The 26,015-nt window shown below is 36.2% G+C and overlaps 1 protein-coding gene and 1 pseudogene across 1 annotated transcript; one reads left to right on the forward strand and one right to left on the reverse strand.

Annotated features, from left to right (window-relative positions):
* Positions 1 to 7,460: 7,460 nt before the first annotated feature.
* On the reverse strand, positions 7,461 to 8,541 carry LOC133880532 (cyclic nucleotide-gated ion channel 1-like). Its single transcript, XM_062319483.1, has 2 exons — positions 8,284 to 8,541; positions 7,461 to 8,182 (listed from the first exon to the last, which is right to left on the reverse strand). Exons 1-2 carry the CDS (start codon positions 8,533 to 8,535, stop codon positions 7,523 to 7,525), a joined length of 912 nt encoding a protein of 303 aa, XP_062175467.1. The 5' UTR covers positions 8,536 to 8,541; the 3' UTR covers positions 7,461 to 7,522.
* A 13,777-nt stretch (positions 8,542 to 22,318) lies between these two features.
* Positions 22,319 to 25,900, forward strand: LOC133880452 (NAD(P)H-dependent 6'-deoxychalcone synthase-like; annotated as a pseudogene).
* The last annotated feature ends 115 nt before the right edge of the window (positions 25,901 to 26,015 follow it).

Below are 26,015 nucleotides of genomic sequence, written 5' to 3' on the forward strand. Positions count from 1 at the left end.
GTGACAAGCTAAACACTCTCTTAATTTTTACTAGTAATATTTTTACTGCACTTTCTTCATTTTTTTACTAGTAAGTAGTCAGATCAAGTTAGCGTTTCACCTTATTTCAGGACTAAACAACAATTTCTCTTCATTTTAAAGTATTATAATGTATTTCTTGCCATATTTTCATATAATAGGTATATATTTTTCTTATTAAGTATTCTCTTATTTAACAAACCTCAAACTCCATTGTAATACATTGGGGGAAGTGGATGCAGGGATAAAAGGACAATGCAAAAAAAAGAAGAATAAAAAATCAAACCTTAGTAAAACTTGCACGTTAATCAAAACCTTGATATTCAGGTTGCACATGAGAAGCCAATCACTCTCTTTTAAACGTGGTTAAAACTTGCACGTTTATCAAAACCTTGATATTCATATTGCACATGAGAAGCCAATTACTCTCTCTTTTATATGTGGTTGGGGTGGCCGCGCTGGTTGAGATTGCCGCGTGGTCATTCCGATATGGTTAGGAAGGCCATGCAGCCATGCCGATGTGGTTGGGGTAGCCGTGTAATTACCTAAAGAAAATGCTAATCACATCTACGCTATTACTTGAAAATAACTACTTAATTTAAAGTTTGTCTATAATTAATCACTTATAAAACTTTATTTCACATAATAAGTAAGAAAAATGAGACTTAACACCCATAGGTGTCTTTATCAACCACTCTATGTGGACTACTCAACCTCCCAATATGAGACCAAGATGTTATAAACTCCTCCTTTAAACTTTTAACGTCCTTATCAGGGCTACCTCATGTTGTGGTCTAGTACCACATAACATTATTAGTCGTTTTTAATACCATTTATAACGACTTGAATAAAACACTAGCCACATCTGCTCTATCTAGAATCAATCACTTATAAATCATAATTTCACTTAATAAGTAATGTGAAACTTACCACCTATGAGTTTCTTTATATACGACCAACTCTATATAGGATGTTTATCTTCCCAATATGAGACTGGGTATTACAAACTCCCTTCCCCCATTAAACATTTGACATCCTCATTAGGGCTACCTATGATGTGCTCTAGTACCACATGACATTACTAGGTCTCTCTAATACTATTTATAACGACTCAGGAAAAACGCTAACTACATTTACACTATCATCTCAAAATGAATTTATAGTTTCTTTAGAATCACTTATAAATGTCAATTTCATATACTAAGTAAATAATGTGAGACTAGCAATCATGAGTGTCTTTATAAACCATCTACTTTATCTGAGCTATTAATCTTCCTAATATGAGACCGGGGCGTTAAAAGCCACACAACCACCCCTGGCTAAATGAGTGCGGCCACCATTATGCTGGTCAAGATTTATGCGCTCTTCTCCATAGAAACTACCTTTATTAATACGCTAATGCTCCGTTTATTTTTCTGTTGTGAAATATTTTCAACGAAATCATTTTTTTAAAAAAGATGATTTTCTTGAAAATATTTTTTCGGCATTTGGCTCGTACGAAAAAATCACCAATGGCGTAAAACAGAATCCGGAAACCACCGCCAAAATCCAGAGACTTTTGGCCGCTGTCGCTAGATTCCGAGCAAACCGGTCAGAATCTTACTAGTACGGCCGGAATCTGGCTTGAATCCGACAGAAATTTCAAGATTATGGACGTACTGGTCAGATTCTGGCTAGTTTGGCTGGAATCTGGTCTGTCGGAAGCTGATGATGTTGCCGGATTCCAGAAAAAAATTTCAGATTTCGGCACTGGCCGGCCATCACCGGAATCCGGCCAGTGCCGCCAAATTCCGACATTAGAATACCAAAATTTACAGATTTTTGACGGTAGAGTCAGACTACCAACAAACTCTAACGCCCGGTGGTGGCAGATTCCTACAAACGTGCATGCAAGAATGAGGAGTTTAAATCCAAAAATTAAATAAGTTTTTATGGTCAAACTGAAAATGATTTTCGTTGACTATTATTTTCGCTTCCACTAAACACCAAAAAATGTTTCAAAAAACATTTTACGTTGAAACAAACGAAACATTAGCGTTTCTATTAGCAATATTACTGGTCGTGAAGTGCCATATGATGCCTTGCATTATGAAGAGTATCACATCAAGTGGTTCTCCCTCCCGGACAATGTAGTCACTACAAAAAAAAGGGCATTTATGGATGGTTTTTTTTTTAGACGGTTTCTAAAACCGTCTAAAAAATAAAATTTGCAGACGGTTTTCTCAAAACCGTTTGTAAAAAATTTATTATGGACGGTTTGATTAAACCGTTCATACTTACAGACGGTTTTAACTAAACCGTCTGGAAATTTTCATTTCCATACGGTTTTATAAAAACCGTCTCTAAATTTTTAGACGGTTTTTTTCTAAATCGTCTGTAAATATTATTTCCAGACGATTTAGTTAAAACCATCTGAAATTTTATGGATGGTTTTTACCAAACCGTCTAGAAAAAATTTTCACATGCCATGTCATCAATCTACGTGATACCCCCTTATTTCACCACATCCATCCGATTTCTTTCTCAACCAAAATACAACCGTCCGATTAAAACCTTCATGCACACTAGCTGTATTGAAAACCTTCACACACACTGTATTCTTAAAACCATCGATCTCTTCTCTCTCTCTAGCTCTCTCTCTCTCTCTCTCTCTCTCTCTCTCTCTCTCTCTCTCTCTCTCTCTCTCTCTCTCTCTCTCTCTCTCTCTCTCTCTCTCTCTCGTTCTTCTTCTTCCTCCGGCGCAATCCCAAAATTTCTCGTCTCTCTCTGTCTCGCTATCTTACTAATCTTTCTTCTTTTGTTGTTTGTGTTTTATTTTTTTTTCCAGAAGACGACGACCCACCCCACTGCAGCATGACTCAGTTGCCGGTAACGGAGATCTAGGCGTCGAGGTCTCACCGGGGGGGTGGTTTTGACGTCGTGGTGACAAAGATCAAGGCTTCGAACTCTGATCCGCTCCAGGCTAGAGTTTTGGAAGATCGGGTTCGATCTTCCACTTTTTCTCCCCTTTTGAACTCTCTTGGAACTGTGTGTTGGCCGGATTTTATTTTGGGTTGGATTTTTTGGGTTGGATTTCATGGGAGGAGGAAGGGGAAGATTTCGCCGGCCCTTGAAGAAGTTTCCGACGAAGGAGAAAAAAAAAAAAAAAAAAAAAGAAGGTAATTACCTTTTTCCCCCATTAACTACCAGCCATTGTCAACATGGTCCCCATGAACTGACACCTTAACCAAAAGAGAGCATCCAACTACTAACTTTACATACTTTGCCCCCTTTCTGTCAGTTTAATTCGTAAAAAGACTGAAATACCCTAACTCAAATTCAAAAATGACATAAATGCCCTCAACTTTTTTAAACATATTAATTTTAATATTTTTTTTATTAATTACTGTTGGAGGGCATTTTGGTCTTTAAACCAAAATTAACGCCCAAAAATGGAATATTTCATCCAAGTTAACGGGATTCCCTGACGGAGGGGGGCAAAGTGTGTGAAGTTGGTAGTTGGATGTTCTCTTTTGGTCGAGGTGTCAATTTATGGGGGCATGTTGACAGTGGCTGGTAGTTGATGGGGGGAAAAGGTAATTACCAAAAAAAAAAAATGTTTCTGATGAGGGCCAGAAACAGAGCATCGCCGGCGATGGAAAAAAAAAAACACAGTTAACACCGGAAATGAGAAAAATTCTAGACGTATTTAGACATTCGGGACGATCCTAGCTGAAATATTAACATATATATACAAAAGAAATAAATCGAGTCATCAGAAAAAAATAAAAAATAATAAAAAAATAAGTCTGGACGGTTTTGGGCAAAACCGTCCATAATTTTTCTGGACGGTTTTTCCCAAAACTATCCAGAAACAGTTCTGGACGGTTTGGATCAAACCTTCTAGAATTCCAGACGATTTTGTCCAAACCGTCCAGAAAAAAATTTAGCGACTTTATATACTGGACGGTTTAAAACCGTCCAAAAAAAATTGTCTGAAATTGATTTCAGACGGTTTTTTTGTATTTCTGAACGGTTTAAAACCATCCATAATTTGGTTTTTTTTTTTTTTTTTTTTTTTTTTTTGTAGTGAGTGCACTGGCTTCAGATTGTTGCAAGTCAATTGTAACTACAGTTGTTCAGTACTATTTAATTTCCTTGAAGCTATGGCACCTGACCTGCACAAAAACAATCGAGAAGAGTAATGAGAAGGGTACTGTCAATTAATAGGAAATGATTACGTGAAGGCGTAAAGAAATTCATTGTCATCAAGAACTAAAACGACTTGTAATGGCCAAGCTATTTAAGGAAGCACATTAGTTTACCATTTTCAACCCAAAGAATTATAATAATAATAATAATTAAAAATGATTAAATTTATCATACTTTATTATTAATTGAAATTTTTTGGACAATTGATAATATTTGTTATTAGAGTACTAATGGATATGAGTTCAATTTTTTTATTCAATTAAATATTTTAAGTATTTTTATTTATTTATTTAAGCTAATCAAAAGACAACGAAGTAGCCAATCCATTATTGAATTTAGGGTTAAATACAATTCACCGCCAAAATTGTACCCCTTTTTCAATCTTACCTCCAATCTTTAAAAAATTGCAAGCCAACGAAGTTTTCCAATTTTTCAATGTAGCCAATCCATTATTGAATTTTGTCTACTCTGACGAAAAGGGCCTCACGTGTTCTGCACATGATGTTTTTCATGTGAACTTCATTTTTAAACATTGGAGGTAAAATTGTAAAATGAGTACAACTTTGAAGGAGTGAATTGTGAAAATAATTATAAACTCTAAATCAACCACAACCAAACAGATAACCAAATATGTAAAGCAGTAAAGCAGTTAATATAGTTATTTGGTTACGAAATGAAAACTCTTTGAATCCAAAGAGAAAAACCACTACAGGGCAACCAAACCCAGAAAATTAATTATAATGAAGAAACAACGAATTACAAGAAGTTCTTACTCACAATCCTTTGCAGTAGCCACTCTCTAGAATTATAACAAGCGACCCATTTTCCTGCTTCTCTCCCAGACCCTTCTAGAGAGTTTTTCTTCTTGATATTCCTTAAATGGAACTCCAGCTGGCTTCAATGGTTGGCGGTTGAACAAACAAATACAAGTACCACGTTAAGAGAAATACATAATTCTGTTTAAGCCTAAAACCTTCTCTTAGCTCAAGGAATTCTCTTTTGGAATTCTTAAACAAAGACCGCATAGAAACACATTTAAATAAGCTTTAGAAGCCCTGAAACAAGTCAAGAACGGTTTCCTAGGTGGCGGCGTCCGAACAAGGTAACGCGTGTCTGGACACTAATCAGAAAGATACACTTTCTATGAAGCATGTCCGGACAGGTAACCCTACTGTTTGGACACTTGCATGAAAAATACTTCTCAGGAAGTTGTGTCCGAACACCTTAGAGTACAAGCACTCTCGGGAAGTCGCATCATCTGATCTATCCGAACACTATACAGAACATGAGGCTCTCTAGAAGTTGCGTCTGCTGGCTGTCCAGGCATCTTGAAGAACAAAAGCTCTCTGTGGGTGATGTCCGGACATTGCTTCTGGCTGTTCGGACATTGAAGAAAGAACTTGAATTATGAATGCTCTAATGCCATTTTCTTCAACAAATAAGTAACCTTTTGCCACATGAATGTAGCCAATATAAAAAACTAACAAACCTCCCCTTTGGTCATTCACCAGATCATCTCAAGTATATGTAAAGATATTCAACAAAGCACAATGACTGAGATATCAGTTAAGAAGACATGAAATATCTGATAAACTATCAAAGATAAACCATTCTGCATTCCTTTTTTTTTATTAAAAAATTTTCAAAAGAAAAAAAAAAAACATGCTTAGAGAATGAGACTAAAATATACAAGAAAGTCTATTCCTAGCATGTGAGGAGACATGCTTAGGACATGTCACAAACACCAATGGCTTTCTTAAGAAATTCAAACATGCCGCCATCGAGAGGTTTGGTAAGGAGGTCGGCTAATTGATTATCGGTGGGCACAAAAGAGAGGGATTGCCCAGCCTAAGATGGCGGGAGCGTGTATAAGCTAAGCCCATGAGGGTTGCCAGCGGATATTTGCTGGGACGCTAAGAATTGGGTGATCCCATGAGGGTCGTCAGCGGGGACGTTAGGTTCTAAGAGGAGTTGATTGTGACGTCCCACATCGCCTCAAAATGGGAATGTGCTTATATGTATAAACTCACAATTCTTGACACAACCCGTTTTAAATCTGTGATGGTCATGAACATATTAGAACTCCATAGTTAAGCGTTCTTTTGTGAGAGTAGTATTGGGATGGGTGGACCTCCTGATAAATTTAGTTCAGGGGAGCTAAAGTGGACAATATTGTGTCATTTGGAGTGGGTCGTTACAGATACCACCTGGGACTCAACCAGATCACAAATAAAGTGATGCTGGATGCCTATGTTCTTGGTACGAGAATGCTGAACTAGATTCTTGGAAATATTGATGGCACTTGTATTGTCGCAATGAACAGCCATGAAACCTTGCGCAAAGCCATAGTCAGATAAAAGTTGCTTCATCCAGAGCAATTGAGTGAAATTGCTCAGTCAACATCAGAATATCCTGTCTAGAAAGAAACCGTCAATAAATGAGAGTTTTTTTGTAGTCTAGCTAAGGCTAAGGGTGATACCTAATATTTTTATTATGTGTTCTTGATTAATGATTAAATTTTGGGGATGATTTTTATTTGATAGTTTAATGTTACAAGCTTATTTTGATTCATTATGATTTCTATTTATATCAAATGCTTACTTTGTTTGATTTGTTATGATTCGAAAATATATTGAATACTTAATTTATTGTAAGATGTTATTAAAATCAAATTCTCAATCAATCCATGTTTAATTTATTTTCTATTTACTTTGCGCTTAATTGTTTTATTTTTCGATTAGGAGATCGAGTTGATTCTCTACCTAATTGTGTTAAAAATATATGTCTCAGGAATATTACGTAATATAATACTAGGTAGATCTCTAAAACCTTAGTGTTTCCCATTAATTTTCTCTAATTCACTTTTTATTAATTTAGTTTAGTTAATAAAATTTTAGTTTACCATCTCTCCATTGCTCCATTTTTTTATTTGAAAAACCAATTCAATTTACTTTCTGCACAATAATATGAATTTTACTTAGTATCTACTGTTTCCGGTGGATCGACCTCATACTAACCAAGAATTCATTACTTGTGAAAGTCTACACTTGTGTTTGCACTCTTCTTGATGCATCACTTTTATACATGAAGCTTGAGATGTTTCAAACATACCATTACTCGAATATTTGATGTTGTGAGCCTTATTACTCCGGGAAAAGCTATATTTACAAATGATAAATGTATTTTGGCTAATTGAACAATATGTTGTGGAATATTGTTATGCACGAATTTGACCTTATGGTTTAGAGATTTATTACGTGGCATATGGGCAACACTTGTCTTTACACACTTCATTAAGGAATTTCTTACACACTTATTGTTCTTCAATATAAAATCGGGCTCTGCTGGTTTTTGAAGCAACGTGGGTGGGTGGAATTCTCTCTAGCACCCTTTCCTTCCGTGTGCGAAGTGCATTAGCAGCAAACCGTGAGGCATAAATGGCGGCACCTAAACTTAGCGAGCTGGCCAAAGCATCTTGCAACCTATTCTCCTTATTTGCCCGAAGAGACTTATAGCGGCGCCAGGCTGCCTGTATGATCGAAGCTGCCCAATTCCTCCATTGATCAGGAGAGTGACGTCTGCAAGTGTCTCGAAGTTGCTTGCCACCGAGCTCGAACTGAGAGGCTAGAAACTTCAAGTCGTCGGCTTTTAGAGCAAAGGCTTCAACTTCTGTAAGGGCTTGGACCGTTCTAGTTGAGATGGGAAGATTGGTTGAGGAGTGGGGATCCAAAGCCCAATTAGTAATAATTTCTTCACCACAGAAGTCACCGGCCTTACGATATTCAGATTTGAAGAAGCCCGTTCTTCCACCATTGTTTGTCGTGATCAATAGGGTGCCTCGCATGATGAAGAACATCTCATCAACTCGGTCTCCCTCCCAAACAATGTAGCTTTTTTCTGTGTAGAACACTGGCATGAAACGGTCACACATTGAATCCAACAGCTGTCCGTCCATCTTTGTAAAGATCTGCATCTGCATGCACCTTAAATACATCCAAAATAATTAATAAAAATAAAACTGCTTATTTATTGTATCTCAAAAGGGATCGAGGAGGAAAAAGGGGTGGAACTTACACTCCTTAGTAGTGGCCCACCCATATAGCGCTGAATCTCCTTTGTAATTTCTGTGGGAAGATGTGGGAGAGGATTCCTGGCATCAATATCTTTCCGTTCTCCTATCATGTGTCCTACGTGGGGCATGACGCGCCGCATTATATTGGGAGGGAGCTTCTTGTTCTTCATCCACAACTCTATCTCTCGCTCAGTAGCTTTCTTAGTCTCCTCTTTCTTTTTATTATCCAACCATATAGACATCTCAATCTGCATGTAAATCTGCAATGGGACCACTTCAATTTATCAAATTCTACTCATACATTATTATTTATTTCAAAACTTGAGTACGTAAAAATATAATCAATTAATTAATATTTTAAAACATAAATATAGTTTTTACCTTCGTTTCACACAAATAAATTTTATAGCTTATAATTAACAGTAATGGAAGATAAAAAAATAAAAAATAATAATCATTAGTGATTTTGTTAACAATCTCATAACTACAAGACTTTGATAAAAGAAAAATAATATAAATACATAATCTAAGCTCTGAAAGGGGCCGGGGGAAGAGTCTTAAAGATATCATCTTAAAAGGAAACATAGTTGATAATCGTAATCATGTAAAACAAAAGTCAAAGTTAAGGAGTAATATATCTTGAAGAAAAGGATTTTAGACCAAAAATAAAGGTGTTTGAGTTTATAAACCTATAGTTATGGTCTGTTTGGGTTTGCGATTTAAAATCACGATTTTAAAATACGCAATTTGAAAAAAGTGATTTTTAAAAACGCAGTTAAGCATTTGGCAAAATCGCAATTTAGCATTTAAAATCGCAAATTAGCCTTTAAAATTCTGCATTTTCAAAAAAACACCATCTTATCTGCGATTTGAAAAAATAGATTTTCTGCGATTTCAAATCGCAATTTTTAAAAACGCAGTTCCCAAACAATTTATGTTCTGCAATTTGGTTTAAATTCGCACTTATTGTCTACGAAATCGCAATCCCAAACGCACCCTTAGAGAGTTCTGAGTTTTGTGATTGGTTTAACTTGCAACCCGCTACGCCACACCCTATACACTGAGAACGGTGTATGTATATGTTAGAATATTTTATATCTCAATATTATGTTTACTGTATCTTTCCTATTAGGGTTTATTCCATACCTTAATTACTCTAAGGTTTCTTGGTTACTACTCATAGCCTCTTTATATATAGAGGTCTCTTGTAATATCTTATATCAAGACTCAATACAATGTAGTCCTTAATATATTTTCGCTCTTTGTCTTCCGTTCTCTCTCTCTTCCATATATTTCTTCAATATATTTCACATAGTATCAAAGTTATTTCTCTATTTCATATATTTAACTAATATGGTATCAGAGCCATACTGTCTTGTGGCCTCCAATATATTCTCTTTATTTTTCAGGCATCTTTCCAATAGTTTTTTCGGTGCCGCCTTTGCTTCCACAATACCTCATCGCTCTGTCTTTCACGGTTCTTCCTTTTCCATACTACTAGAAACCTTGGGAGAAGACCGTGCAAGATCCACCGAGATCAGTTTCATCAAAGCCTCCACGCTCCGCCACGCACCGCATGAATATTCTGCCGCCTGAAGCTTCAACCGTTCTCCACTGCCTTCCGCCACTTTTCAGCCAGCGGCCTTCTCCTGTGACTTTTGCGGTCTCCTTTTGGTTTCTTTTCGAGCGACTTTTCAGCCTTCTCCGACAACTTTTCTGGGCGACTTCTCCGGCGTCTTTTGCTTTTCTTTTTTCCAAACACAAGGTTACACCTTGAGTTTGAGAGAGGATGTCAGAATATTTTATATTCTCAATATTATGTTTACCATATATTTCCTATTAGGGTTTATTCCATACCTTAATTACTCTAGGGTTTTTTGGTCACTACTCATAGCCTCTTTATATATAGAGGTCTCTTGTAATATGTTATAATATCAAGACTCAATACAATGTAGTCCTTAATATATATTCGCTCTTTCTCTTCCGCTCTCTTTCTCTTCCATCTATTTCACATAATATCAAAGCTATTTCTCTATTTCATATATTTTACTAACATATATAAATGCCCAGAAAAGTTTTTTAGCATTTATATTTTGGCATATTATAAGCACAGAGTATTGGTGTTCTGAAATTGGTTTTCGGCAGCTTAAAATAAATTAATGTTTCAAGAAAACAAAATCACGATAAGGAGGGGCACCAATGTTAATCTTAGAAAAGGTATTTAAAAAAAAAATCAAATAACAAAATAAGATAAAAGGTAGTTATAAAGATAAGATGATGATGAGTAAGTGTGAACAACCATATTGTTTGGTTAATCTCCAAAGTTAACCTTTTAGATGACTTAATTATCCAATTACTTAACATGTACATGCTGTTTCTACTATGCGTATAGAAACCATCTTTATTGCTCATACACAAAATTTAATAAAATAATAAATACGGGAGTACGTGAATCTTTAAAAAGGATATATTTATATATGTTGAGCACCAACCTGCAAATTTCCGATGAAGTACAAAACCAGTAGCATTCCAGTGATCGAAATAGAGGCTGCAAAGCAGTTTTCCCTAAAACTCGTACTTGTTTTTAGGTTTTGACCAAGAGAACTGGAAAAATTGGGGCAACAATTACAATGTAGCAGTAATTATTAGTATAAATTAAGACTAGAGCTCGCTAGTTGTAGCTAGGTAGGGCTCAATATATGCAAACAGACGCCAAGATCACGACCCCAATAACACTTACATGTGGCTCAACAAATATTTAATTAAAATTTAGTTAAAAATCATATTTTTTATTTTATTTTATCTACTAAATTTTTCAAAACAGTTCTATCTGGTTTAACATTTAAACTATTCACTTTCACTTTTTTATTTAAAATATTATTTCTTTTTCTACTTTCCTTATTTCCAAATAACAGAGATAATCATATTGATTTTTTTTTTAATCAATATAAGTTATAGATTGTTCAGTTACAAAAAAGGTTCTAATTACCTCTTGATATTAAGAGAGAGAGAGTCTCGTTTCTTCTTCTAGAGAGAGAGAGCTTTAGAGAGTTTCTTTTCTCCGGGGGAGAGAGGTGTCGCCTCCCTCCTCCTGGTGGTGTTTCTCCCTCTAGCTTCTTTATGAGCTAGGATGTTTTTTGTCTCCCCTGGTTTGTTCCAATGGGAGTTTTGTCCCCTCGGCTAGTTTCCGGTGGTGGTTTTTGTTTCTCCTAGCTGTTGGGGGCTATGGAGTTTTGGTTATTTGTGCTTTTGTTGTTGGTTTCTTTTTGTTTTGACAGATACATTTCGTTGAAGTCGTCTTGATAGTGTTCTTCGTTCGTGTTCTTTCGGCTTTCTTTTCAGTCAGATCTACGTTGCTTCGCCGGAGATTTTATGACACGACCCACCAGTGTTTGTTCGCCATCAGCCTCTGTTCCTGCCGCCTCAACGATCGGCGATTTTCAACGCTCGGAGCGTGGTTTGCACGCTTTGAGGGTTTGGTTTGCGCATGAGGGCCACATTCCACTTTTCAGGTCGGCGGGGAGGTGTTTTCGGGAAGGACTGTTGACTGGCGGCAACAGGGGTGGCCTAGGTACGGTGCGTGTCTTACACGCGCCAGTGTTTGGGTAGTCCTTCTTTTGCCGGCTCAGCGATTTTGTTTCTATTTTATATATATTCTTACTTTCTTTCACAGTTTACTTTTGTAATGTGTTGAAAATTACTTGAACACTTAGGTGGCTTGATTGCTAGACTAGATCTTCTCATTTTTAATTAGTTGGGTGGTGCTTTATTGTAAAAAGAGGGCTCAAATGTTTTGTTCTTGTAATTTTTTGCTTGTTACTTTGGTAACTGCTTTAAACTAGGACTGATCTTAGCTTAATGTTTAGGGATTCTTCATCTCTATTCACTACCTTCAGCCTTTGGGCTTGTGTTGTAGATTTGGGGACTAGTTTATTTGCCTTCGGGCAGATGTATTTGCTTTTGGGCTTCTTATGAAATGAAAGTTCCGGTTCGAAAAAAAAAAAGATTGTTCAGTTACAAACTTACGGTGCTCAGCAAATCTTAGCTATTTAATAGAGCGGAACGTGATTTTTTTTTTCTTCTACAAAGCTAGCCAAAATAACTATTTTGTTGAGCCCAATATGAGTGCTCAATAAACAATGAGAGCTGTGTATATTTTAACGTAATTTCATGCATACTTGAGCTGCAATTGAGCTAATTGGCTGAACAAGGATTGCTCCTCTTCTTCGTTATTTATTTTTTATTTTTTTACTATTTTCTTTTGATTACGACAAAACCATCTGAAAAAAATGCTATTATGCAATATAGTCTTACTTTAGAACAAAAAAAACAATATATATAGGAGCACTGGCAATGGATATTGCACGAATTCCTGTTTTATCATATTTTGTTTTCTGCATGGATGATATGTTTATTGATGACAAGGATATAAAAATTGTACGTTGTGAAATTAATGATAAAGATAGCCTAACAACGTGCATACCTCAAATTTTGTAAGCCCCACCAGAGACAGTGTGCGAGCTTTTGTGGAAAACTTATAGACGCTACACCAGATTCAACGGCTTGAAGGAATATTCCAAAATAAGCATCGTGATCATTTGGTGGATTTGCTGGCGGCAGACAAGTATTCTGATCAGTATATCTAAAAGCACCTTTGCTACATCCAAATCCATTAGGCTTCTCAAAGCACCTTTGCCAACAAGCCGTCTCCCTTTCGATAGAAAGAAAGTACCAAAAGGCACCCAATACCTACAAGACCAGAATATATATTAGGGTTTTAAGATCAGTAAATTTACAGATATCCTAACAAAAAATAGAGTAAAATAATAAAAGAATGTAAGAAACTCTGCAGATATGAGAGAAAATATACTAGAACCCGTCATCATATCAACTGATCAATAAAAAAAGGAAAAAAAAAAAAAAAAAGTACTCAACACTTATACGTACACTAATAACGTACGTTGTATGTGTTTTCGAGGTACTTAGTTGTACCAAAATGTATAATCCATGTAAATGCAGTGACTGACAAACGAAAAAAAATGACAATTAAAATGGTAAATACTATTTTTCCATGGATATATATGAAGTCTTTCTAGAAGAAAAACTCAATACATGCTGCATGTAGTGCCATTGACTCCGATCCGTTAGGACTGAAATGATTAATAGATTCAATATTTGAATTGATTTATAGTGAAAGAAAGTGATGGTAAATTTTAAATTGGCTATAATTTTATTGTGGATGTTTTATAGAGAAGTCAAATGCAATTATAGGAAACCAATAGAGCTCTTGTACGTTAAATCAAAATAAATGTTAGAGTGCAATTATAAATTTTTAGTGAAATAAATTGTAATTAATGGTAACTTAAAACAAGTCATGAGATGACAATTGTCTTATGTTCATTGGAGATAGTTTTATTTTCTCGTTATGACCTTCCTCGTGCTAATAATTACCCTTTTGGCTTAGCCTAATTATACAAGGAATAGAACTCCTAATAGCCATGTTATTAAGTACGGTTAGTGTAAGATTTGGTTTCCAAGTCCTATCGTAACTGGGATTCACATGTCTATTTAAAGGAGTCTTATATATGAGAGCTCACACTCTTTGGTTACAATTTAGGATTGAATATATAGAAGTTGAAAGAGGTCTTGAGAGCAAACCCTAGCCACCAAACACAAATTCAAAACCGTTCTTGAAGTCGAAATCATCAATGTATGTGATTTCTTTCATGAATACACATGTTTTTTTTGTTTTTTGCTTTTGAAAAAATTGGTGCATTGTTAATCATGAAGCTCGACCCCTGAGATTTTTTTGTTGCTCTAGATGTGATTAAAGTTGAAGTCGGTCTTAGGATATGGTGTAATAGCTTGCTTCAAATTAAAGAAGAGAATAGCTCATTTGCAACTTCAATTATATGGCATTCGAATTGAATGTGGTAATTTTTTCAAAGTTCAATATGCAAGACATAATGCCTCGATCACTAGCATGTTCAAAGGGTATTAAATGAGAACATAAAAGGAATTTCAAGAACATGTTCCAGTATGCCTCAATCGCAGTCAAGATTCCAGGCCCGTTCGAGCCAAGACTTCAAGGCATTAGATTTCAAGATCCAGAAAGGCTCTATCACACACTGTTCAAACAAATTTGGTTTGAGTTGTTTCACAAGGTTTCATAGGAAGCCCCAATCGCCATGTTCGATTTTCGTTTGAACACCGCTATGTGATTTTTGTGAAACTTTAGCTCCCGTTCAAACGATACTTAATCTCATTGAAACTAAACTGCGCAAACTATTTTAAATCTTAGCCAACTTACCCTAAACTTTAGGTTTCTCCCCATATATATAGGCCTCATAAGCCACGATCGATTTTCATAAGACTTGGATGCTATTTTTCATTATTCTTGGAGAAATTTCTAAAGACATTTGAGCTTTAAAAACAATTTATTCTTTCTCCTTTTTTTTGTTCCAATAACCAAACCACAGAAAAACTTTTAGCCACCAGAATTTTGGGTTGTAGCAGACAAAGTTTGTTCGTCAATGTGATCATTGTAGAAGAATGCAAGAGTTTCTGAAAATACTGCGATCGATGGAGATGAACGGGTATAGTTTGTTGGGTTTGCATAGTAATTCTTTAGTTACAAAGTTTTGTAAGTAGATCAATTTATAACATAAATCTTCTATAGTAAATACGTACATTTGGAGTTGACTTGCCTGCATAGTGATTTTACTTTTGAAGAGTTACTAAGATTCAAAAGGTTTTCACTTTCATCTCCAAATCTTTATTGAATTTATTTAAGGGGTAATTACTTTTTTCCCCCATGAATTATCAAAAAATGCGCGATGCCCCATGAACTACCAACTAGACCAAAATAGGGAATTCAACTACCAAAAACAACCATTTTTCCCCCTTCCGTCAGTTAGAGGGGTTAAAAGAAACAGTCAACGAGTCATGTGTCGTTTTACATGGGGGCATGTTGGAAGATGGTGGTAGTTCATGGGGGGAAAAGAGGAAGATGGTCGTAGTTCATGGGGGGAAAAGAAGAAGAAAATGAGGGTAAAACGGCGTGTGACGGTCACGTTACCTGTTGACCGTTTGTTTTAACCCCTTTGACTAACGGAAGGAGGGAAAATGATTGTCTTTGGTAGTTGAATGCTCTATTTTGGTCGAGTTGGTAATTCATGAGGGAATCGCTAATTTTTTTGGTAGTTCATGGGAAAAAAGGTAATTACCTCTTCTTTTTTTTTTTTTGGTACGCGCGCGTTCGTGTGTCTATATTGAAATCCATTAATATGCGTGCCCATACAATACTGTGGGCTGAAATGTAACAGATGCCTTGTGATGGTGGAGATGGCCTACTGTACTGATAAGAGAGGTCTGAAAATATATGGAGTTTCTTGGAGTGCCAAAGACGAATGGTTAAATAAATATAATCGGTTTTAGCTAGGTTAGTGGTGACAGTAGCTAGGGCAAGAAAGTGACACCCAAAGGGTGCATGAGGTTGACATCCAATGCCTGTTGCGTGCAGTAACCTCAATCCTCATTAGACTGCAATAAAATATGCATGTACGGTCTACCTTATAGTAATCAAAGCTTTGGCAAGTCAGAGCACGTAGTCCAAAAATATTGCAGTTGGTCGGGACAAAAAATTAATTCTGGGAAGTCTTCTATCCTCTTCAGTAGGAATACCCCGCAAACAAGTGTATCAAGTATTTTGGGCATAATTCCTTTCCGTTTATCACCGGCACGTCCTATCCATTTGGGATTGCCATTGACACTTGGTTCTTCTCGTAAGGAAGCTTTCCAGCCAATTATTGATAAAGTTCTTTCCAAAATTAGTGGTTGGAAGGCAAAGACGCTTTCTCAGGCTGGGCGAACAGTTCTCATCAGATCTACGGCTGCTGCAATTCCTGCTTATGCAATGAGTACCTTCTTATTGCCTGTTTCTCTTTGTAGAATATTAGACAGTCGATTTAAAGACTTTTGGTGGGGTTTTCCACCGGAAAAGAATCGTAATCTATGTCTTAAATCTTGGGACTCTATCTGTCTTCCTAGGAATCAAGGGGGTCTTGGATTACGGAAAATGGCGATCACAAATTTAGCACTCATTACTAAGCTTGGCTGGAAGTTTTTGCATTCTAATTCCTTATGGGTGGAGCATTTACAGAAGAAATATATCCACTATGGCTCCTTCTTCTCTACTTCCTCTGCTGTAACAGCTTCATGGATTTGGAAAGGACTCCAGAAATGCAAGGAATATCTCATTGCAGGATCCTGTCTGCATGTATCTACGAATTGCACTGACTGCATTTGGACACAGCCTGGGTTCCGACCCTTCCTTCCTATAGACCTTCTCCCCGTAGTCCGAATTCGAGGTATTTGCCTCCTTTGTCTATCTCTGATCTAATTATGCCAGGAACGCATTGTTGGAATAAACGCCTACTGTCGACCCTCTTTGATCCAGTCTCTGCCATGGCTGTGGGTAGGCTACCAATTTCAGATGAATCTCAAAAAGGCTATCTCTGGATTCCCTCTGCTTCTGGGAGGTTCAGCACTTCTTCGGCCTACCTTTCTATTTTGAATAATGATTTCACTGGATCTCATCTGTCTCCTGTGTCATCTTTTTGGAGGGATATCTGGAAACTTCAGCTTACAGATCGACTTCGAATTTTTATTTGGAAAATAGCCTGGAATATTCTCCCAACTACTCAGCGATTACAGTCAATTATTCCTACATATCGTTCGGATGCTTCCTGTCCTCTCTGTATGGGAGGACCGGATTCTCTTAGGCATCTTTTCTTTCACTGTCATTTTGCGAGAGTAGTTTGGCGTCTCTCACCCTGGCCTCTTGATTCGACCACATTGGATTCACCAAACTTATGTGACTGGGTGAAAAATATTTTACATCCTGAGGCTCTTCTTCATATTCCATCTTTGGAATTGCATCGTTTTCAGGTTTTTGCAGCTGTAGCTTGTGATCTTCTTTGGTTTCATCAAAATAAAGCTTATCATGAAGGCTTGTCCAGCTCGTAATCTTGCTAGACACATAGTCACTACTTATCATCAACATTGTGATGCATGGTCTGCCAAATTACGGCCTACACCGGAAAAATGGATTCGTCCTCCATTAAATTGGCACAAGCTCAACTTTGATACTGCCATTCGTGATTCCTTTTCCTGTCAAGCTGCTATATGTCGTGATCATGATGGCAGACTTATAAAGATGGCTACCCAGATCCAGCCCAATTGCTCTCCTAATAAAGGCGAGGCTTTAGCTGCACAACTTGCTGTTTCCCTAGCTTTATCTCTGCACCTTAATCGTTTTATTATTGAAGGTGACTCTCAGTTAGTTATCCTTGCTTTACAACAGCCATCTATTGTTCAAGATTGGCGAATTACTGACATCATTCACCAAACGCTAGACATGTTCCCTTCTGATTCTTCTTGGTCAGCTCAGAAAGTCAATAGAAGTGCAAACTTCGGTGCTCACTATGTGGCACATTGGGCCGCAGCTCGATTTTCGTCAAGCAGCATTCCCACCATTTCCTCTTCAACTTATTCCCCTACTACTCAGTTTGTCAGTGTTGCGCTTAATCTTGATCAAAGGAACTCTGTTGTTTAGAATTAGTCATTTTCTTTCATTGTTTGTACTTGTTATTCGTATCTATATATATATAAAAATAAAAAATAAAAAATAAAAAATAAAAAATAAAAAAAATTCATTGATTATCCACAGAGATTGAATCTATTTTTCTACTTTTTTTAACTTTGTTTTTATAACGAATCAATGCTTATATCTTGCTGATTCTTGCATATGCTTATAACGTACTATGGAGAGTACTAAAAAGGAAAGACAAAGTAAAACGGAAAAAGCAAGAGAAAAAAGGTTGCAATCAAACAGGCAGATTTGGCTTTACTTATTGCTTACAACTAAGAGGGGTGAGAGAGAGATCGGTGAGAGGGAGATAGAAAAAAAAAAAAAGAAAAAAAAAGAAAAAAAAAGAAGGAGACAGAGATGTTAGAAAATATAAACGAAAGCAGAAAAACGAAATGCTCCTAAGGCGCGTTACAACGTCGCTTTCCTTAAGAAATTATTTGCCCCCACCAGAAAGCTAGTTATGCAAAAAGGTTACAGCAAATATTTCTCCAGGATACAATGGAGCTCAGAAACCTCTGTTTGTTTAATCTCGTTTTGCACTAACGAAAAATTAAAACCGAACACTTTCAAATTTTTCTATTATATCAAGAGACAGACAGAGACTTTTTAATTTTAAATACAGAAGGTATCAGAAAAAACATTGAAGATAAAAGAAATTTTATTATTTCTTTTATTAAACACTGTACAACAGTTATTTCTGATAACTTGACAGCAGTTACTTATATATAATATTGAAATAACTGCTAATCCAACCGTCCATAACTGCTTAAGTAACAGTCATAAACTACTGTTTTAACAGACACTTAAATCTGACCATCAGATCAAATAACTGTCTGTGATTGATTAATAATAACCATTAGATCGTTATTAATTAATCTCAACCATTAGATCAAATGTGATTTGACCTTACAGTTTATTTATTTGATTGTCCAGTAAATCCAACCATTGGATTTACCTAAGAAGCATCCTATGGTTTAGATTAAACCACTAGATCGATTGATCAGGACCATCCAAAATCGAAAGGTCATGATTAGATCGCCAAGTGCGCCATCAAAGCGCCACTAGCGCCCTACAGCCCACTGCCACACGCGCGCGAGGGCGCACTTGTGCGTCCGGTGCTTTGCACCGTACTAGAGTATACACCCAAGCATTACTTTAAATGCTTAAAGTGTGTTGGTCCTTACAAATGCCAACTTCAGTTTCTCTTTTTTCATGTAGGACTATCTTCATTTAATGCTCTTTAACACCTTCCTTTTAAATCATTCCCAAGACACAAAATAAATATATATACATATTAATTTTGAAAATACTTTAACAAGAGAGAGAGAGAGAGAGATCAGAGATATTTGGTATAATATTATATTTGCAGAGAGCTTCTCCTGGCCAGATCCGGACTATACGCGTACATGAGAGAAAACTAGCAAGCTAGAATATCAAATGCGGAAGTATAAGACTATCTAGGCTGAGATTCTGATTTTGCCGAAAATAATTTTTTATTTTTATTTTTTTCCAATTTTCCTGACAAATAAAATGAATTGCCAAGAAAGTTAAACATTCCTGATACATTGTAAAACGCTAGAAATAATTTTTTGTTAACCGACATTTTCTAACAATACGCCACAATAGAAAAGATCAACTTGGCCTTTAATAAGATAAAAATGCCCAGAAGTGCCTTTTTTTTTTCGGTGAAAAATTCAATTTATCTTCCCAAATTACCACATTTTCTTCAGATGACCCCTCCTATTAACAAGGCTTGTACTATGACCTTCCCAACTACTAAAACCTTTGAAAAAAACTAATTTTAACGAAATATCCTCATAATTGGGTAAGGGCCAACATAATTTTTTAAGAAGGACCAATAATTTTTTGAGAAGGGAGCAATGGGCTAATATATATATTAATCCTTATAATTTTTTTTTTTTTAAAGAAATTTAGGCCGGGGGGGGGGGGGGGGGGGGGGGGGATGGCCACCCCCTCTCTGTCTCTAAGCACTCCTCATTGTTAACTTACCATTTTCCTCATTGTCAACTTACCATATTCAGTGCCTCTCCATATTAATTGATCATTTGGTTGTAGAGTACTTATAGAATATTGCTGGAAATAATTTTTGCTTCCTCCACCTCAAAGACTACTCGGATGAGTGCCAAATTCTAACTCTTAGTGGTTGGATCAATAAGTTTTTCCACTTGTGCTTGTTCCACTATTTTTCTTGGAGTCTGGTCTATTAATATTTTTTAATTGTGAGTCTTATTAAATTAGGAATTTTAAGTGGCCGCCTAATCTAACTAAGACTTTAGTCGGTCTTGCTGCAGGCAACTTGAAAGGTGCAAACTTAAAATAATAATAATAATAATATTATTATTATATAATGAAAGGTAGTTGGCTCACGATGTGACGTGGTGAAAATGACATCATCCCTCACGTCAAAGACAAACGACAATAGAAGCCCTTCAAATGGGAATATAAAGCAGCTGACATTTGGAGGTGTCCGTTCACGATATTCACCTCACAAAATGGATGGTGCTGCAACAAATGGAGTGCCAAAGTCGACTGGTTAAAGAAATATAATTGGTTGTAGGTTGGTGGGGCCTAGGGCCAAGAAAGTGACACCTAAAGGGTGCATGGGGTTGACTTCCAATGCCTGTTGTGTGCAGTAACCTCAATCCTCATTAGACTGCAAGAAAGTATGCATGTAAGGTCTACCTTATAGTAATCAAAGCTTTGGCAAGTTCAGAGCACGTAGACCAAGCTAATATTGTATCAAAAAGGGTTAATTAATTCATTGATTATCCAATGATTGAATCTATTTTTCTACTTTTTGAACTTTGTTTTTATAACGAATCAATGCTTATATATCTTGAATATGCTAATAACGTACTATGGAGAGTAAAAAGGAAAGACAAAGTAAAACGGAAAAGGCAAGGGAAAAAAGGTTGCAATCAAACAAGCAGATTTGGCTTTTCTTATTGCTTACAACTAAGAGGGGTGAGAGAGAGATCGGTGAGAGGGAGAGAGAGACAAACAGAGAGAAAGATTTATCAAAAAAAAAAAAAAAGACAAGAGAGAGATCAGAGATATATCCGGGAAATGCTAGAATTACAATAAGTGCACTACAAGTACACAACGCTAAGGTACATTGCAGGAACTCATATTTGTGAACCCCACCTCAATGTGCCTTGGAGTTGTGCACTTGTAGTGCACTTGTATTGCATGTGTCACTACCCGTTGGTATAATATATTTGCAAAGAGCTTTCCCTGGCCAGATCCGAACTATACATGTACTTGAGAGAAAACTAGCAAGCTAGAATATCAAATGCAGAAGTATAAGAGTATCTAGGCGGGGATTTTGATTTTCCCGATATTTTTTCTCTTTTTTTTTCCAATTTTCCTGGCAAATAAAATGAATACCAAGAAAGTTGAACATTCCTAGCACATTGTAAAACGCCATAAATGACTCATTTGTTAACCGACATTTTCTAACAATACGCCACAATAGAAAAGATCAACCTAGCCTTTAATATAAATGTCAAGATAAAAACGTCCAAAAGTCAAAAGTGCCCTTTTTTTTTTTTTTTTGGGAAAAATTCAATTTAGTCTTCCAAACTACTACATTTTCTCCGGATGACCCCTAAAACTACTAAGGCTTGCATTATGACCCTCCAAACTATCAAAACCTTTGAAAAAAAACTCATTTTGACGAAATATCCCCATAATTGAGTAAGGGCCAACATAATTTTATGAGAAGGGCCAATAATTTTTTGAGAAGGGGCCAATGGCCTAAAATATATATATTTTTTAATCCTTACAAAATTTTTTTTTCAAGAAATTTGGGGGGTAGCGGGGGGCATGGCCCCTGCTGCCCCCCTCCTTTGTCTCTGAGCACTCCTCACTGTTAACTTACCATTTTCCTCATTGTGAACTTACCATTTTTAGGACCTCTCCATATTAGTTGGTCATTTGGTTGTAGAGGACTTGAAGGAATGCTGGAAATAATTAATCTGTGCTTCCTCCTGGCCTCCTTTAAGACTGCTCGGATGAGAGCCAAACTCCAACTCTTAGGGGTTGGATCAATAAGTTCTTCTACTCGTGCTTGTTCCACTATTCTTCTTGGAGTCTGGTCCATTCATATTTTTTAGTTGTGGGTCTTAATTATTAAATTAGGGGCTTTAAGCGGCCGCCTAATCTGACTAATACTTTAGCCGGTCCCGCTGCAGGCAACTTGAAAGGTACAAACTTAAAAAATAATAATAATGAAAGGTAGTTGGCTCACGACTTGACGTGGTGAAAATGACGTCATCCCTCACGTCAAAGATAAACGATAATAGAAGCCCTTCAAATGGGAATAAAAAGCAGCTGACAGTCAGCAATCGCACTCCGTTCACGATATTCACCACACAAAATGGATGGTGTTGCACCAAATACGGCGAGTAAAATCCCAGAGGTGGTGCTGAGCTCCTCGTCCACCCGCAAGGCCATGCCGGTGATTGGCTTTGGCACGGCTGCAGATTCCCACGACGGCGCCACCCTCATATCGGCGGTCTTGGAGGCAATCAAGCTCGGTTACAGGCACTTCGACACAGCTCCGGTATATGGGTCAGAGCAGGCCTTGGGAGAAGCTATTGCCCAAGCACTTACCGTCGGCCTTGTCACCTCCCGGGACGACCTTTTCATTACTTCCAAGCTTTGGCGTAATGATGCTCATTCTCATCTTGTTCTTCCAGCTTTATAGAAATCACTTCGGTCAGTCTGACTCTTTCTTCTCATAAATTAAAATCATAGATAATTAAGTGTGGCCCTCAATTTTTAATACTGACTAGGAAATTTGACATAAAATTTAATATTAAATTGACAAATTTAAGTAAAAATATTGGCTTATTTAATTAAATGGATTAGTTAGAGCTTGACTTATATCTACGAACCCAACATTGTTGACATGCACGTATATGCAATTTCCAAGAAGCAATTGCAAAATTATACTTGGCCATGGTCATAGATTAAATTGTTTAGGGAATTTATGGTTGAATATTTAATTTCTTGGGAACAATTAACATTGATATATATAAAATCAACTGTTTTCTATTTAATCCGTGTTTAACAAGTCTGCTGATTCTCCATGCATTATTTCTCCATGTATTTGGTTTTCCTACTATGCCATGAACAATATATTGTTCATTTTCCATAAGTTCATTTTTTCTTCTTCATAAAAGTAAAAATATGTTTCAATTTCAAGATCTCTTAATTTATGTTGTTTTGATAAACTAGCTTACTTAATTTTTCGGTTATTAGTCACTAAATCATATTTTATTTTATTTTTTTATTTTTTATTTTAAAAAAAGGGGATTTAGTGACGTGTCAAATTTGGATACGTCACTAAATCCAAATTAGCAACGAGCACATTAACCACGCTGGAAACACGTCATAACCCACATCACTAACGTTTTGTGACGTGTTAGAGCTTCTGACACGTCACTAAACCCACGTTTATGTACTGATCAAAGATTTCATTTAATTCTATTTATAATGTATCAAAATCCTATTAACGATCTATTCTTTCAGAATTATTTTTCTGTTTGCTTATTTGGAGTAACTACGGTCTTTCTCTTCCCTTTTTGTTATTTTCTCTCTTCTTGAATTCTCTTTTCAATATTCAATTCTTAGTTTTTGATGCTATCATACGCCGTTAGAATAATCTTAATTCTGCACGGCGTCTGAATTTATGGTTGATTATTTTAATTTCCTGGGAACAATTAACATTGATATATATATGGAAAATCAACTAATTAAATTGAAATTAAAGCAAATAATGTTGGAGATGACCAATTTGTGCAGGAGTCTTCAGTTGGAACACATAGACCTGTATTTGATCCACTGGCCAATCAGTGCGAGGCCTGGGCGACTGTCTTGTGATGAAGAGGACCTGATGCCAATGGATTTCAAGTCTGTGTGGGCAGCCATGGAGGAGTGCCAGAGGCTTGGCCTTGCCAAGTCCATTGGAGTCAGCAACTTCTCTTGCAAGAAGCTTCAGAACTTGCTCTCCTCTGCCACTATTCCTCCTTCAGTGAATCAAGTGAGTCCACTGCACCAGCTTCAGCTTTTATTCACAAACAATATATATTATTACTGTAAATTAAAGATGGTGATTTGTGTAGGTGGAGATGAGCCCAGTTTGGCAACAGAAGAAACTAAGAGAATTTTGCAAGGCAAATGGAATTGTTCTCACTGCTTTCTCTCCTTTGGGTGCAATAGGGTGTAGATGGGGCACCAACCATGTTATGGAGAATGAAGTACTCCAGGAGATTGCAAAAGCTCGGGGAAAGACTGTTGCTCAGGTTCTATTCAATATTTCATCAAATTGAAAAGATTGCAAACACCAAGCTTAATTTCAATGCTTTGGGAAAAATTATAAAGCACACCAAAAGAAATTTTATATATATATATATATAGACACACACACACACATATTAGAGAAAATAAAGAATACCAACAAAGCTCAAAAGCATATATACCCCATTGTCATGTTCTTAGGTTGATGTTTCATTTAGACACCCAATTATACAGAGATCACTACAGCTAGATGCATTATGCAACAAATCACCACTTATCACAAATCATTAAGTTGATAAGAAATGATTAATTTAATTATTTAATTTTTATCCGAATATGAGGTTCAACGTACACGTGAAATTTTTAAGGGTTCAATATTATTTAGTCCCCTAAACTAATAGCCATTTGTGATTAAGCACCATGAATTGACAAGTATCATGATTTGGCCCTTTAAATTGTCAATATGTTATTATGTTGGATGAAAAAAATCAAATTTGACCAAAATGTTTCAAAAATACCCTTATTTTGACCATTGAAAAATCAGAATTATCCTTTTTATTTATTAATTAGTAGAAAAAGGACAAAGGGTAGTTTTAGTTTTTCAATAGTCAAAAATAAATGGTATTTTTGAAACATTTTGGTCAAATTTGATTTTCCATCCAACATAACAGTCAAGACTGATGGATGTGGCTAATTTGAAACAAATTGGTAATTTGAAATGCCAAAGCATGACACTTGTCAGTTCATTGTACTTTATCAAAAATAGTTGTTAGTTGAGGGGGCAAAATTATATTTAACCCAATTTTTAATTGAAATGAGAGGTGAATAACAGAGACAATGTTTGAATCTCAAGACCTTTGGCTCTGATATCATGTTGCATCACCACTTATCCAAAAAATTTAAAATGATAAGAAATTGTTAATTTAATCATTTTATTTATATTCTAACGTTATGGAATTATTTTTTACTTCAACTGTGCATCATATAAGTTATTAAGTTTAAGCTTTTGAGATAACTGTAGATTTAACATAATATTAAAACAGAGGTCTTAAGTTCGAACTATGTCTTTATCATTCACTTTCAATTTCAATTAAATATTTTACGTGTTGAGCCTCACCTTAAGGGAGCTAGAGTTTAAGGATGGAGTATTAAAGTATAAATTAAATGATTAAATTTATTTCTTCCTATAAACGTAAGTTTTTGAGATAATTGGTGATTGAACACACCTATGCATGTAGGTGCCTGTGTGTGTGAATATATATATATGCTTCAATATGTTCAAGTAAGTTGATGATACTTTGGGTTGTTGGTAGGTTTGTCTTAGATGGATTTATGAGCAAAAGCAGCCTCTTGTGGTGAAGAGCTACAACAAGGAGAGGTTGAAGGAGAACCTACAGATCTTTGACTGGGAACTATCAAAGGATGATTGTAACAAGATCAGTCAAATCAAGCAGCATCGGATGTTGCTCATGAAGGAACTTGTTTTAGCTCGTTGACCCTACAAGTCCATTGAAGAGCTTTGGGATGGAGAGCTTTAAGGCTTAAGGCTACTATATGTTCATGGCTGTAACAAGTATTTTAGGAAGAGCATATTTTCAAAAACGGTTCTCATTCTTATGTATGTGTTTGGATCCAGCAATAGCAGCAATTTAAGACTGCAGGAACTTCGGAAACACTTTTTTCTTTTTAACTCATGTTGCCCAGGTGTCAGTAATGGGTCCTATGCTTGTTGCATATTAACATTAGAATTGTCAATTT

Source organism: Alnus glutinosa, chromosome 10 (genome assembly GCF_958979055.1).
Source record: "Alnus glutinosa chromosome 10, dhAlnGlut1.1, whole genome shotgun sequence".
Lineage (NCBI taxonomy): Eukaryota > Viridiplantae > Streptophyta > Magnoliopsida > Fagales > Betulaceae > Alnus > Alnus glutinosa.

Excerpts from the sequence above, each read along its gene's own strand:
- LOC133880532 (XM_062319483.1), bottom strand. The coding sequence starts at position 8,535 with ATGCAGATTGAGATGTCTATATGGTTGGATAATAAAAAGAAAGAGGAG. Across the intron at positions 8,183-8,283 it reads GTGGGCCACTACTAAGGAGT|ATGCAGATCTTTACAAAGAT; the intron begins GTAAGTTCCACC and ends AGGTGCATGCAG.